The sequence below is a fragment of the Triticum urartu genome, chromosome 1, assembly GCF_003073215.2.
Source record: "Triticum urartu cultivar G1812 chromosome 1, Tu2.1, whole genome shotgun sequence".
Lineage (NCBI taxonomy): Eukaryota > Viridiplantae > Streptophyta > Magnoliopsida > Poales > Poaceae > Triticum > Triticum urartu.
The window spans coordinates 237268395-237283138 of record NC_053022.1 but is presented as its reverse complement, the minus strand read 5'-3'; the positions used below and the strand labels follow the sequence as shown (position 1 = coordinate 237283138).

Sequence of the window (14744 nt, the reverse complement as noted above, 5' to 3'; positions counted from 1 at the left end):
GGAGAGACGAGAGAGAGAAGATGAGGGGATCGGTCTCCCTGGCTCTAGGGTTAATTGGGGTAGGTAGGTCGATCAATGTGGAAAATTTAGGTTTGGCGATGGTATTGGGCTGGTTGGACTCCCTCCTTTTTTTAATTAGACAGAAACTTGAATAAAATCAAGATAGAGAAGAGATTTAGACCAACATAATTATTTCCCTGGGATCAGAGAAATATGGGGAATTTAAATTAAGTGCTTCGGGGACTTTTACAAATTTTATATTGCTAATGGACACATCAAGTTTTTTCCCGATGGATAACTGCTATCACCACCCCATAAGCGCATACCGGCGGGTACATACGTAGCCAGTTAGCCACCTTCGTTCCTTCCTCCCCCTCTCAAAAAGTTCAGCCTCCACTTCCCCTCCTCGTCATCTTCCTCGCAGCTGCGCTTCTCCCACCACACCCGCCAACACAGCTTAGCAGCAGCAAAAAGTGGACCTCGAGCGAGCAAGCGCGCAAATTCCATTCCAGGGTTTCGCTTCGATCAGACTAGGTCCAATCGAGCCAGCGCGCGCGGGCCCTCGTTAGCGGCCGTGCCGGATCGATTCCAAGAGGACGGCCGTCGCCGGCGGCGGCGGATCGAGGCGCGGAGTCTCTGCGAAGAGCAGCGCCCGGGGCTCGGATCCACGCGCTCGGAGGAGCTCATGAGGCGGCCTGCCACCTGTGGATCTCCTGGTTCCGCCTGGGCCTCCGGTTCGGGCCTCTGCTAGGCGGCCGGGGCCTGGGACGGATCGCGCGGGAGGTGAGGAGGAGGCTGTGGCATTGGAGGGTGAGCGGAGATGGTGAGCGGCCACCTATTCCACAGCCGTAAGAATTCGTGGCCGCCGGAGGAGTATGTGGGCCGGACCGCCCTGCAACTGGTGAGGCGAGCTCGCGTCTCAATTGCGGCGAGTTTTGTTTTCTCATTCGCTATTTTGGTGCCTCCTTTGAGCTGTGGTGTGTGCGCACCGGTGTAGTGTACTGATGTTATCGTGTGGTGCTGGAATTTTTTGCAGTTGGATTTGGACGGCGGGTCGCCGCCGGAGCAGGCATGGCGGAGGAGGTTGAACAGTCACGCCAACCTACTCAAGGAATTCAGCGTCACCTTCATGGAAGCAATGAAGATGGTATATGTTGCAAGGGCTGGTTTCCATAAGTAGCTTGTGGGTCATTGTGGCGTTTGGTTTCTGTCGCTCGTTCAATTTTTTGCCGTAGCTGCTAATTTTTTTTCTTGCAATCCGAATTTGTCAGATGACCCTCGGGATGAGGCTTTGGTCATATGTCCGTGAGGAGGCTTCCCATGGAAGGGTAATATTCTCTAGCACAAATTCATTTCAAAAAACTGTGTAGTATTGCAGTGGAAGATTGTGTGGTAACAGAATGGGGCCTGCATTTGTGCTTTTGCAGAAAGCTCCTATTGATCCGTTTACAAGAGAGAGATGTAAGCCGTCGGCTTCGCAGGGTGTGCCGCTCGGAGGGATGGGGTATGACTTCCTGGACTGTTGTTTCTGTCTTTAATCTCCTTCATTTGTGTTCACATCATGTAGGCTTTAGATTTTGATATTAGTAGATTGCGTTCGCAGGAGTGGTAGCATTTCAAGAGGATTCAGGGGAGAGTTCAAGAATTGGCACATCATTCCTGGTTTGTGCGAGAATTCGCCGGTCATGGAGAACCAGTTTTCTGTAATGCTTTCATCTTATCTTTGTTGTTGCCAGCTAATGACATTTAGTTTATTGAGTATTACATACTTCTTGTGTTGTTGCTACTGTGCTCAACTGTGAAATTGGTTGGTGCTAGCAGTTTTGGGGGATAAATGTTGATATAAGATGACATCACGTTTCCATGTATTTTAATGGCTGTACATTGACAGCATTCTTGTGCGGATTCCTTATTGGTTGCTGAAAAATGAACTTCCCATTTCGTTGTTGTATATTTGTGAGCAGGCTTGTATTTTATGTGTGTTTTGGCATGTAAACATACATCATCTATACATTCAGCCTTTTACTTTAGTCTCTGTCCAGTATCACTGTATCAATTTCTCTCACAACATTGTTATATTGATTTCTCCTTAATATTATGCTCTTTCAGATATTTGTATCACGAGACAGTGGGAATAAAAAATACTCATCGGTATTGGCTCCTGGACACCATGAAGGCTTAAAGTAAGTTTTTAGCCTGGTTTATTTGGTTCGAGCTTACTAGCCATGACTCATGAGCAAACCGTAATTTTGCAATCCTTTGCGGATCCAGACTGAAATTTTGATTATTTGACTTAGCTTCAGCATGTACACATCTTGTGTGCCTTCTAAGAGTCCAGACTGTTTTTTTTGGCAATGTTGTTCGCAATCACTTCCTAGCCAAACCAGTGTATACTCTGCCTTCTTGCATCTGTTCTTCTGGTTTGCCTGGACTCTCTTCTTTATCTCGTTTTATGGATTTATGGAATTTATGTGGTCAACTTGTACAATCTGCATCAGTTGGTTGCATTTAATTTATGTAGTCTGTTATCAAGTGCCAATGATGTCGCACAAACATTGTAAGTAAAATTGTTCAAGTTTGTGATACAGGATATCGTTATTGCAATTGTGTGCTGTTTGGTTATACAAGATAATCTTGTGGAAGCAGCATGGCTCGCTTCATGAACCTCCACCAATTTGTGTAGTCTAGATTTTGTTTTGTAATGTTATGTCCTCCGCAGAATAAAGTACACTTTGCTGATGGCTTGATGCCTTCGATGGTTTCAGGAAAAGTAGTGACTCTGGAATTTCATCATGGGATTGGAACCTGAGTGGTCAACACTCTACCTACCATGCATTGTTTCCTAGGGCCTGGACTATTTACGATGGTATGGCACTATGGAACTGTGGGCACACACGTTTTCCAACTTCGTACCATTAATTTTATTTTCTTGGGAAGTTTACCAGTTCGCTGTTGCACTTCAGTGTAATGTTGCCAAGCCAGCTTATGTGTTGATTGTAGAATGAATATAATTCACTTCCCAGCTTTGCTATTATAAACTTGATAATGGCATTTGTTGATTGCTGAGAGACATGCTCTCTAAACTAAAGGTTATGAATTTCCCATGAATGCAGGCGAGCCAGATCCAGACCTTAAAATCTCATGCCGCCAGATATCACCATTCATTCCTCATGATTACAAGGATAGCAGTCTTCCGGCATCTGTGTTTGTGTACACTGTACGTGACTTGCTCAATTGTCTTATTCTAAATTGGTACCTCCAGACTGCAGTAGATGTATTCACATAGCCTCTTATGTTCTATTTCCCTATATGTTATACTTGAAAGACGTTGTCAAACTTAATATGGCAACTAAGCCTGTGAATAGTTTATCATCCAGACTAAAGCCAGCCCAAATCAGGTGACTCCACGGGCAGCATCCAGACCAACTCGATCCAACAAAATTCTGCTAGAATCGAAACCAAACCAATCTGTACTTGTTTTTCACCCAACCCAAACCAAAACTGGTTCCATTTTTGGACTGAATCCACAGATTGAAACCATGGACAAGTCCATATATGTAGGTGCCGTGGACAAGTTCATATATGCAGGTGTGGAGTTTCTGAATTTCATCTAGGAATCTTTCTATGGGAAGCGGTGTGGGCGGGAGGTAGAACCTGTAGGCCGAGCTCTGGACGCCAATGAGGAGACTGAAACCCGCAGCGATGGAGACGACTCGACACTCGAAACCAACGGCAGCGGCGGAGACAGACAAGGTAGAACCTGTAGGCCGAGCTCTGGACGCCAATGAGGAGACTGAAACCCGCAGCGATGGAGACGACTCGACACTCGAAACCAACGGCAGCGGCGGAGACAGACTCGAGCTCCATGGCGACGGCGACGACTCGAGCCTTGGGACGTTGGAGGCAACTAAAATTGGGCAGCTTCAAGGGTCGGAAAGCTGGAGGAGAGATGAGCGAGCTCCAGCCGGTGGCGGCGACGGCCGACGGCCCGACGGGTGCTAACCGCATGGCAATGACTGTCGAGGCTAGGGGCATTGGTCTCGTACAGTTTTGGTCGAGAGACCGGTTTCTATCCACGAGTTGAAACTGTTTGAGACCGATTTGTAGGTGTCCAAATTGAACCAGACTAATCCATAATACCTAAAGCCCAAACCACACCAGATTATATTAGGGGCTCAGCCCATTTAAACCCATCCAAAGAGGATTCAGTAGAGAAACCAAATTGAAACTGCGGTTCCAATCCAAACCATTCCCAGGTTTAATGGCAACTTCAGATAAGATATTCCCTTGATAGTAGAGTTTTGATATGGTCTGTCCACATTGAAGTATCACTTCCATCACAGGATCAACGCCAATGTTTCAGAATATAATAGATACAAAAGCATCTCCAGTTACAGCTGTGGTTTTCAAAATTTTGGGATGTTACATCATTGCAGCTAAATGAATAGTGATATTGCGTACACGAGTTCCAGTTGAGTTTCATATATGTTTTACATGCCGAGATGCTAGTATTAATACAAATAAACCTTTTCTATCTGATATATTTACTTGGCCATTCCTTCTTTTTGTTATATTTATTATAGCTGGTGAATACCGGGAGAGACCGTGCAAAAGTGAGCCTGTTGATGACATGGGCGGTAAGTATACAACTAAAGCTTATGTACACTACTGATGCAACAGTATTATCGCTGGCAGAGCCATTTTTGAATATAAAAACTGGTAGACATCTCCAGTAGTAACTGCTGTCCCTTACATCATGGCGCATCTTGATAAATACCCTAACATTCTCCTCCCGAGGTTCAGGATTAGAAGTGCTTGATGTTCATTTGAAATCAAGTCTGTGTGGGAGGCAGATGTTTTTGTAGAATTCTTTTTTTAGAATAACCACAATCATGCGTATCATATATTTGTAGAGTTTGGTGTGTGTAGTAATACATAGATAACTGGTTGTGTAGCTGCTACAACTAAAGAAATACCAAAACTGAGGGTTATGCATTTTTCATTATTATTCCTGGTGTAGAGGAACGGATAAATAACTGTTTGCTGTAGGTTCTATCCCTTAAAAAGGAGTTAAAAACTGTTTTGAAGATACAATTATTGAAATCTCAGAACTTTACACTCAACTATTATTTGATCTTTAATTTGTTAGTAGAACTGAGAGTGCGAAAATTGGATGAGCTTTTAGTGACATATCTTATCAAATACAGAATTCCATTGGAGGTTTTTCTCATCATTCAGGAGGCCACTTCAATGAACCATTCATGTAAGTAGATCTGTTAATATACCTTTGTGTGTCTGTTGGCCCTCTGAAACATTGGTACTCAATTGTATGATCTCATAACTGTTATCAGTGGGGATGACGGAGTGTCAGGAGTGCTTTTGCATCACAAGTGAGTTCCAAACCCTCTGCTTTCAAATAATGACATCAAGTTGATGAATTCTTTTGCATTATGTTGTTCATCTGCATGATGACAAGCTGGTGTATGTTGCAGAACAGCAAAGGATAATCCTCCAGTTACTTTCTCTATTGCTGCCTGCGAAACTCAGAATGTGAGCGTGACAGTCTTGCCTGTTTTTGGTCTTTCTGGAGAGAACCATGCTTCGGCGAAGGAAATGTGGGATACCATGTCAAAGGTAAATCACTGATACCTCTTTCTTTCAATGTTGCAGTGTGGTGGCTGATTTTTCATACCATTTATCTCTTGATTTGTTCTCGTATTTACACTAGTAACATATTATATATCTGTATGAAGCTAATATTTTTATTCTGTTCCATTGTTCTAATTCCTCAGGATGGCCACTTCAATCGGGAAAATTTCAATGCTGGTTGTAGTATGCCTTCTTCTTCAGGGGAGACACTTTGTGCCGCTGTCTCGGCATCGACTTGGGTGGAGCCGCATGGTAGGTGTACTGTGGCATTTGCTTTGGCTTGGTCCTCACCTAAAGTGAAGTTTCAGAAGGGGTGCACATATAACAGGTGAGTGTTCTTTTGCTTCAACAAAAGGGAAAACACCTTTGTCAATTCTATGTACATTCTGCTAGCCATCTATCTACAAAGTTTTACTTATAAAGCAACACTTACAACATGGTCAAATGTTTCATTGGAGTACCCATTTTTTAGTTGTATGTTCACATTGAACACATCAGACGCCTTTCCTTTTTTTGTTTTTATGGGGTTGTATGAAGGAATACAGAGTCAGTACGGTGGTACCTAACAAGTGAATCTGTTAGTTCATGTGCAACTAACTGTTAGTATGCTGTAATGCCTAATCATGAGAGATAACTTATATATTTTCTCATGTTGCAGGAGATACACCGAATTTTATGGAACTTCTGAAAGATCATCATCTATTCATTTGGTACATGATGCCTTAACAAGTATGCTTCTTGTCACTTGCTAGACTTTTAAGTGCAGTGTAGTAATTCATAGTTGGATTGAATATCCGGCCATAGATTGACAACAGAACTGTTGTAGTGTTGCTGTGATAGGTGCAGTATTGGTCCTTGCATTACTGATTCACTTATCAATTAATTATTTGCCTTCGGATATGCTGCTGTATGACCCTTCCTTGCTTTGCAGAATATAGACTTTGGGAAGAAGAGATCGAGAAATGGCAAGACCCCATACTCAAGGATGAAAAACTCCCAGAATGGTATAAGCTTTGTCTCCTGCTGTGCTTGTATATAGTTATTATCATCAAGCTGTGCATTGCACCTCTAAAGCATGTTCGGTGTAACTTTATAACTTGCTTAATTATTTAAAAAAAGGGTCAAGTCTAAACTTTGTAGATAATTGTACTCCCTCCGTCCGGAGGTATGGTCCTCAGTGTTTTGCAAGGAGTTGCAGCAGCAGGTAAACAGGAAAGAGGAGACCATTGGGAAATTATATTATTGCATAAGAGGTCTTATAAGTCTAATATCATGTTAGGAGCAAGGTTCAAAACATTGGATATTGGACTTGTGTCAGTTTGGCCCCAAAGGAGTGGTATGACCAGATATTGGCAAATGTGACCGATATTGTGGCTGAGATAACGGATATATCGGCCGATGCACAATATCGGCAGCCAACCGATACTGCAATATTGACCGATGCACCCAATATCTAGAACCATGACCAGGAGAGTCAAAGGCATGGACATTCACTATATAAGGCTGCAGTTTTGTTTATGTTTTGAGACAAGCAAGAAGAATCAACCTGTTGTCTCCTAGTTATTCTCTCAACTCTCACTTAAATCTATATGTACCCAATCCCACACTCAGGTCATCTGGCAGATTTGTCTTATCATTCCTCTATTGTTCTAGGCATCACATATGATTGTTTCGACCTTTGTCTGTTACCATTGTTGAATGCATCTAACTCATTCTGTGTAAGCTTATTCTAATTCATGTAGCGGCCTGCTGATCCCTACCTGGGTGTTGTTATGCATGGGTTGAACGCAATAATTTATTTGACCAGTGGAGCTCTGTACTTCTGTCTCAATAATATATTTTTGTTTCTTCAGACAATGATAGCTGATGTCTTAACTTCCTCTTACACAAAAACTAAATCTTGACTAGTGAAAGTCTTATCTGCAGGTACAAGTTCACCCTTTTTAACGAGCTTTATTTTCTGGTAGCTGGGGGAACTGTTTGGACAGGTATGTCGTATCAATACTTCTCAATGGTTTTATGCCTAGCATAGTATAAGAACTGGATGTCACGAGCGTAGTTTCAAAAACTGAACCGGGCAGGCGTTCCGACTGAAAAACCCGAACCAACATCTTGTCCGGTTCAATAAGATTAAAAGACTATTTTTGCAGAGAACTTTAAAAAAATTGAATGATGTATATCAGGCGGGGTTCGAACTCTGGACCTTAATCGGCAATTGCACTGAGCTGGTTTTGTGATTTATTGGTGAAGTACTGCTTATATTATTTGTACCCATGCAACCTGAGTTTTTTCTAGAACTAGCTTAAATATCAACGAAAATATGATGGTTTTATCCGCATTGAACCATCCTAGCTGGCGATCCAACCAGCGAACAATTGAGCCAGTCTCTCGACCGGTTCACTCACTGTTCTAGTCTTCCCTTTAAACTACGGTCACGAGGATAGTTTCCTCCTACTTTTGTGTTGCATTATTCTTTTTATTCTCAAAGTTACATTGCAATTGCCAGAGTTCCTTTTTAGCACCTACCCCTTCCATGTGTAGTACCCATCCTTATGTATATGTTCTTTCCTTCTGATGATGCAGATGGTCAACCTCCAGCGTTTAGTGAATCAAGTCCTGCTTACCAACATAAACATTCAAAGAAGGGCACTAAATCAGAATCAGTTAAAGATAACCATGTCAAGCCAGCAGCAGAGCAAGTCTCTGATGGAGATGACCTGCCTAATGGTGAAGAGCGAAGCGTGTCAATGTATACAGCAGTTCATGGATCACAGATGCCTGAACAAACCAGTGGACTTAGGTTGCAGGAACCGATTCCTTATTTACTTTCCAAGGATGGCCCTGAAAATGTCGGTAAATTCTTGTACCTGGAGGGAGTGGAATACATCATGTGGAACACGTATGATGTGCATTTCTATGCTTCTTTTGCTCTCCTTGATTTATTCCCCAAGATAGAGCTGAGTATTCAACGCGATTTTGCTGATGCTGTTCTGTATGAAGATCGGCGGAGAGTCAAATTTTTGGCTGATGGCACCTCAGGAATCCGTAAAGTCAAAGGTGCTGTTCCTCATGACCTAGGAACGCATGATCCATGGCACGAAATGAATGCCTACAATATACATGATACAAGCAAATGGAAAGATCTAAATCCCAAGTTTGTACTCCAGGTGTACAGAGACTTTGCTGCCACAGGTGATATGACATTTGGTAGAGATGTATGGCCTGCAGTCTGTGCAGCAATGGACTACATGGATCAGTTTGATCGCGATTGTGATGGTCTCATTGAGAATGATGGATTTCCTGATCAAACCTATGATGCTTGGACTGTTCACGGGATCAGTGCCTACTGTGGTGGTCTCTGGCTTGCTGCACTTCAAGCTGCTGCTACAATGGCTCATCGTCTTGGGGATCGTCCATATGCTGAAAAGTACAAGCTGAAGTTTATGAAAGCTAAAGCAGTGTACGAGGCAAAGTTATGGAATGGGTCTTATTTCAATTATGACAGTGGTACAAGCAGCAATAGCCGGTCCATTCAGGCTGATCAGCTCGCAGGACAGTGGTACGCCGCATCATCAGGCTTGCCCCCAATTTTTGATGAGCACAAAATAAGAAGTGCTCTGCAGAAAATATTTGAATTCAATGTTATGAAGGTAAAAGGAGGACGGATGGGAGCTGTAAATGGTATGACTCCCAAGGGAAAGGTGGATGAGACATGCATGCAGTCTCGGGAAATCTGGACTGGTGTTACATACGGTGTTGCAGCAAACATGCTACTCCATGGGATGGAGCATCAAGGTTTTATCACTGCGGAAGGAATATTTCTTGCCGGCTGGTCAGAAGATGGATACGGGTAAGCGCTGCCTTTCACATTGTTTGGCAGCATTTCACCTTCATAATCATAAGCTCAGTTACCGTTTGTTTCTTCATTCTATTACTGCTTGCTTATGCTGCTATCCATAATAATCTATTGCAGAGGTCGGTGTTTTTACCCTCTTTTTGAAAAGAAAAAAGAAGTCCATAATAATCTATCTAGTGTTGGTAGCTGTTACTTTGCACCAGCAATTTGCAGCATCAGTGTGCGTGCCAAACCATGTGTTCTGAATGTCACTCGAGTTTCCTGTGGTACTGCAGGTATTGGTTCCAAACACCGGAAGGATGGACCACAGATGGGCATTACAGGTCGCTGGTATACATGCGGCCTCTTGCTATCTGGGCAATGCAGTGGGCATTGTCACCCCCAAAGGCGATTCTCGAGGCACCCAAGGTAAACCTGATGGACAGAATACATATATCCCCTCAAGCAGTCCGAGCAGTCGGTGAGATAGGTGTTCGAAAGATCGCCCCCGATAACAGATGTATTCCGAGCTCCACGTTCCAGTGCGAATGCTAACCACGGGAAGAAGGTAACGTGTAACGACTGATGAGTAAATCATGGTTTTTTTCCGGCTTTTGCTTGCTCCCCTCCAAGATCCAGGGGGGTTCAGGTCTTTTTTTCCCCTTTACAGTCAGAGGGAATACCTATGGGACAGTTAAACTCACAGCTCCAAAGAGCTCTTGTTGTATAATTTGTACAGTGAACTATTACGTAACATATTCAAGAAGTTTGCGAAAATTTGACATGCCTTCTTTTTAGTGAGCGTCGGCGTTTTTTCTGATTAAGTAACAAAGTTACAATGACTCCTGGATGCAATTCGTATTAGAAAGAAAAACACACAGACCAGTATAGTTTATACAAGGGACAATTACAGTTTTGCCTTTAGTTGTGCCAGCCCGTGGGTTTTGCTACTTTTCGGCTTTGCTCAGTTTCGTCCTTAGATTTGTCTCTGAGGAGTCTCCTTTGAACGTTTGACCAATACTTTGAAAATTCATAACAAATTCATACGAAGTCATAAAAATGCAAAAATGTTCAAAATGACAACTAAGATATCACAATGTTCAAAATGACATTACCATTATGTGCATGCCATTTGCATTCATGAAAAAGTACCGTTTAAACTACTTGAGGTTATTAATCTTATAAGCATTATTAAAAATAAAAAGGTACAAATAATAGTTTTTATAGGAATAAAAATTGCAGGCAAATGTACTTGATGTTTTCTGAACATCATGATATCTTATTTTCATTGTTCTGAGTTCGTATCAAGTTATGAAGTTTCAAAGTAATAGTCAAAGTTTCAAAGTAATAGTCAAAGTCACTTGAAAATTCATAGCAAGTTGATATGAACTCTGAAGAATGCAAAAAAGATATTAGGATGTTCAAAAAACATCACCTAGATTTGTTTGTAATTTTCATTCATGAAAAAGGGTATTGTTTATACCTTCTTATTTTTAATAATGTTTATAACATTAATAACCTCATGTAGTTTAAATGGTATTTTTTTTTTCTAAATGCAAATGACATGCACATAAAGATAATGTCATTCTAAACTTTTTGATATCTTTATATGAATTTGTTATGAATTTTCATAGTATTGGTTAAATAGTCAAAGGGCACTCGGACAACCTCAGAGACAAATCTAAGGGTAAAATTGAACAGAGATGAAAAGTAAGGGCAAAATCTGTGGGGTGGTTCCGACTGAGGGCAAAAATGCATTTGTCCCTTTATACAAGTTTTATAGCTAACACATGAGCTAAACATGCTTCAAGACCAAAGATGAGAATCCGCTGGCCGCATGCTTGATGTATGCCACCACCCACGGAGCTATCTTGCACGGGAGAGTGAAGGCGCTGGACGAGAAAGACGATTAGAGGCAAAGCGAACCACTTCAAAGCTCTTCTCCTGTGCCCAGTATGGCATACACCCGCGAAAGGGCAACCACAGCAGCATCAGATTTGCGAACATGAGAAAAAATGAATGCATCATCAAGATGGTATCCATAGGTGGATATTTCCTCCGTTTGAAAAAGATTGTCCCTCAAATAAATGTATCTAGACCAAGTTAATGCTAGATACATCCATTTAAAGAACAAATTTGGGGCAAACTTTTTTTGGACGGAGGAAGTATAACTCTGCACGAATCAGAAGTCTCACACCTTGGAGCAGGAGCCGAATTGTACAAACTAGCAAGCTGAAGCGCGGCGACACGCTGTGCCCATAGAAGAGCCCGTTTGAATCTTTGGTGTTGATTTTGTTAAACAAATAGAATTGAGGGCCTGTTTGAATCACTTGGAAAAGAAAACATGATAGTTATGTTTATTATAGAAATGCACAATATTGATGTGCAAACAGAGATGGACATGAAAACTCAAAGACTTGCATTACAGTTTTCGGAACCTAAGAACAGAATCAAATAAAAATGAAAAAGATATGTGCAAAGGATATAGGACTATAGGAGGTACACGTATCGTGTCTGTACTACATCAGAAAAATCTGTGAATAAGAAGTTCCATGATGATCATTTTCTGGAAGATAATGTCCTGCCCACGCGGTTGAAAATCAAAAGGAGCATACATGGTAATATCTTGCTAAAATCTCATATATGGTACTCCCTCCATTCCACAATGTAAGACGTTTTTGTAAGTTAAACTAGCTTACAAAAACGTCTTACATTATGGAACAGAGTAGTACATAGCAATGAGGAAAATTAACATCTGAGCAGCTTATGAGGGCAAAATAGTTATTAGCAAATGCATATTTAAAATTTCTACAGAAGAATGTACGGAACAAAGCATCGTTCAGGTTGGCTAGTCAAATTAAAGTGATCAACAATTCCGCAAAAGAATAATAACTGAAGTGAAAAACACTGAAGCGTGTGTATCATCATTGGATTTATTGTACTCCTTTCGTCCCATAATATAAAAATGTTTTTGACACTAGTATAGCGTAAAAAAGGTTATTATATTATGGGACGGAGGGAGTAATTTTTAATCTCGAATCATACTCATGTCTGAACACATATATTCAGATGCATTAAGTAGTAACAAAAATTCTAGACAAACAAATATCATATGAACAGTAACAACAATGAAGAATTCAGACTTTAGAAATAACCATCAAACTCCAATGAAATGCATATTGTTAGTAAAAAAATATGTAACAAAGCAAGTGACAAACCAAAAATGCTAAAAGCAACACAATCAGAATATTTGAAAGAGATAAACATAGAAACAGGAGAGCCATCATGCACAAAGCATAACTTTTTGAAACTTCACCATTTTGATTCGTATCACAAGCTCTGAACCTGCATATGACAAAAACAACCTGAGCAGTAAGTACATGTGGAGGCTCACCCTGCACCGTGTCATTGTGTGTGTAAATCAGGCTGTAGCATGCTGATCGATCAGCCACGGGGCCATGCGATTAAGCCTCGTAGCTCGAAACATAGGTGACCTAGTTGATCAGGTGAACTAAAATAGATGAACTTCAGGCTTCAAATTCAGAAAAAAATCAATACTTTTCCAGAAGAATTCTTTGCAAAACTATATTTCAATGTAAGTGTTGCTCAAAATAATCTATATCAAACTGGGAACTTCTAGTACAAATCCCATGTTAAAGGACAACCATGTTGGTTAGTACATGGAATATAAGATTACTTGGGAACATTAATGAAGATGATGTCATAAAGAAATAAGTTAATAATTGATAACAGTGTAATGCAGTGGCACACTCAATTTTCCACATGAGAACAAAGACAAAAGTTTCACCTCACATATTGCAGTATCTTGAAGGATATAAAGAGAAAAACTTGCATTTCTTGCAAAGTAGTCATTGCATATATGTTATGGCATGATTAAAAATTTATGAAAGTGGTTTGTAGAAGAGATGGAATTTGTGAAGGAATAAAAAACATAACTTGTAAAGCACAGATAAAAAACTAACTTGCTAGTGTTGACCATTTTTTAAGCGCCCACGGTACTCCGCTTTTACTTGGGGACACTTGAAGTTACTAAATTTATTGTACCAATCTTAGTGGCATCCTGACTTGGCCTACGTTGGCATCATCCTTCATGATCTCCTACTCAGTTTTTTTGCCATGTTTGTTGCATCCCTGTCAAATGAGCATATGGCTTTATCATTTTCCACTGGTTCTTTTGCTTGCTTACACCTTTTAAGACCGGTAGTTCCATGGTCGCAAACTAAGCAGAACATAGGGAAAAAATAGCATTATCTCAACTACAAAACTTTAGTATTACTTACATTTACAGGAGCATGTAGTTGTGGTTAGCAAAGAGAATGAAACAATTGTGGCTGAATCAGTCCAAATTATTGGAGCAACTAATGACTGCGTTGTAGAGGATGTGGTGCCCCATGAACATCCGAGGGTGGCCATAGTTGGCCTTCTCGACAATATAGTACATGGCTAAGAACCGAATTGTGTTGGCCAACTTGTTGAGGAGCCTGCCCGCGGCGGCCTGCCCGTCGACCATCCCGTCTCCGGCAGCACGCCGCCAAAACCACCCTCACGGAGCTGGCGGCGGCTTTCCTTCGCACGGGTCGAGCTCGACCACCTCTGACCTGCAGCAAGGCCAATGAAAACTCAAGGCGGCGGCCTCCCATCAGTGTTGGGTGGCGCATGATAGGGAAGGAGGGAAGGCGGTTGTGCAGCCTAACGACCCGAGTTCAATTCCTAGAATTGACAGGTGATGCACTGGGGTTTCCCTCCATTTATTAAGGATCAAGTTTGGTGTGCGGTGGAACCACTTATCAAAAAATATATTGATACTCATTTAAAAAAATTCTGAGGACCATGTTTATCTTGGTACTCATACCAAAAATGGTTGTATGCATCCCTAGTTGGTGCAGAGGTGTAACGCCCCTAGACCGTTGCGCCAGGTGTCTTCCAGTTATTCGCTGTTGTTGCCTTGTCATTTGTTTGCGTGTCATGCATTTCATATCATGTCATCATGTGCATCGCATTTGCATACGTGGTCGTCTCATGCATCCGAGTATTTTCCCCGTTGTCCGTTTTGCAATCCGGCGCTCCTATGCCCTCCGGCGCCCCTTTTTTGCCTCTTTTCGTGTGCGGGTGTTAAACATTCTCGGATTGGACCGAGATTTGCCAAGCGGCCTTGGTTCACTACCGGTAGACCGCCTATCAAGTTTCGTGCCATTTGGACTTCGTTTGATACTCCAACGGTTAACCGGGGAACCGTAAA

The 14744-nt window shown here is 41.7% G+C and overlaps 1 protein-coding gene across 2 annotated transcripts; it reads left to right on the top strand.

Moving 5' to 3' along the window:
* Nucleotides 1-346: 346 nt before the first annotated feature.
* On the top strand, nt 347-10268 carry LOC125555383 (non-lysosomal glucosylceramidase-like). Of its 2 annotated transcripts, XM_048718363.1 has the most exons (18): nt 347-901; nt 1037-1147; nt 1272-1328; nt 1428-1504; nt 1604-1703; nt 2110-2183; nt 2766-2866; nt 3114-3217; nt 4584-4637; nt 5208-5263; nt 5352-5390; nt 5493-5634; nt 5793-5977; nt 6308-6378; nt 6581-6653; nt 7576-7637; nt 8233-9499; nt 9781-10268. In XM_048718363.1, the coding sequence occupies exons 1-18, from the start codon at nt 821-823 to the stop codon at nt 10037-10039; spliced, it is 2913 nt and encodes a 970-aa protein (XP_048574320.1). In that variant the 5' UTR covers nt 347-820; the 3' UTR covers nt 10040-10268. The 2 variants fall into 2 exon arrangements, with proteins under 2 accessions (XP_048574320.1, XP_048574323.1); XM_048718366.1 differs by lacking the exons at nt 347-901; nt 1037-1147 and adding an exon at nt 1165-1183.
* Nucleotides 10269-14744: the final 4476 nt, after the last annotated feature.

Coding starts and splice junctions, on each gene's coding strand:
- LOC125555383 (XM_048718363.1), top strand. CDS start 821: ATGGTGAGCGGCCACCTATTCCACAGCCGTAAGAATTCGTGGCCGCCG. Junction 1,329..1,427: donor AGGAGGCTTCCCATGGAAGG/GTAATATTCTCT, acceptor GTGCTTTTGCAG/AAAGCTCCTATTGATCCGTT. Junction 7,638..8,232: donor TGGGGGAACTGTTTGGACAG/GTATGTCGTATC, acceptor CTGATGATGCAG/ATGGTCAACCTCCAGCGTTT.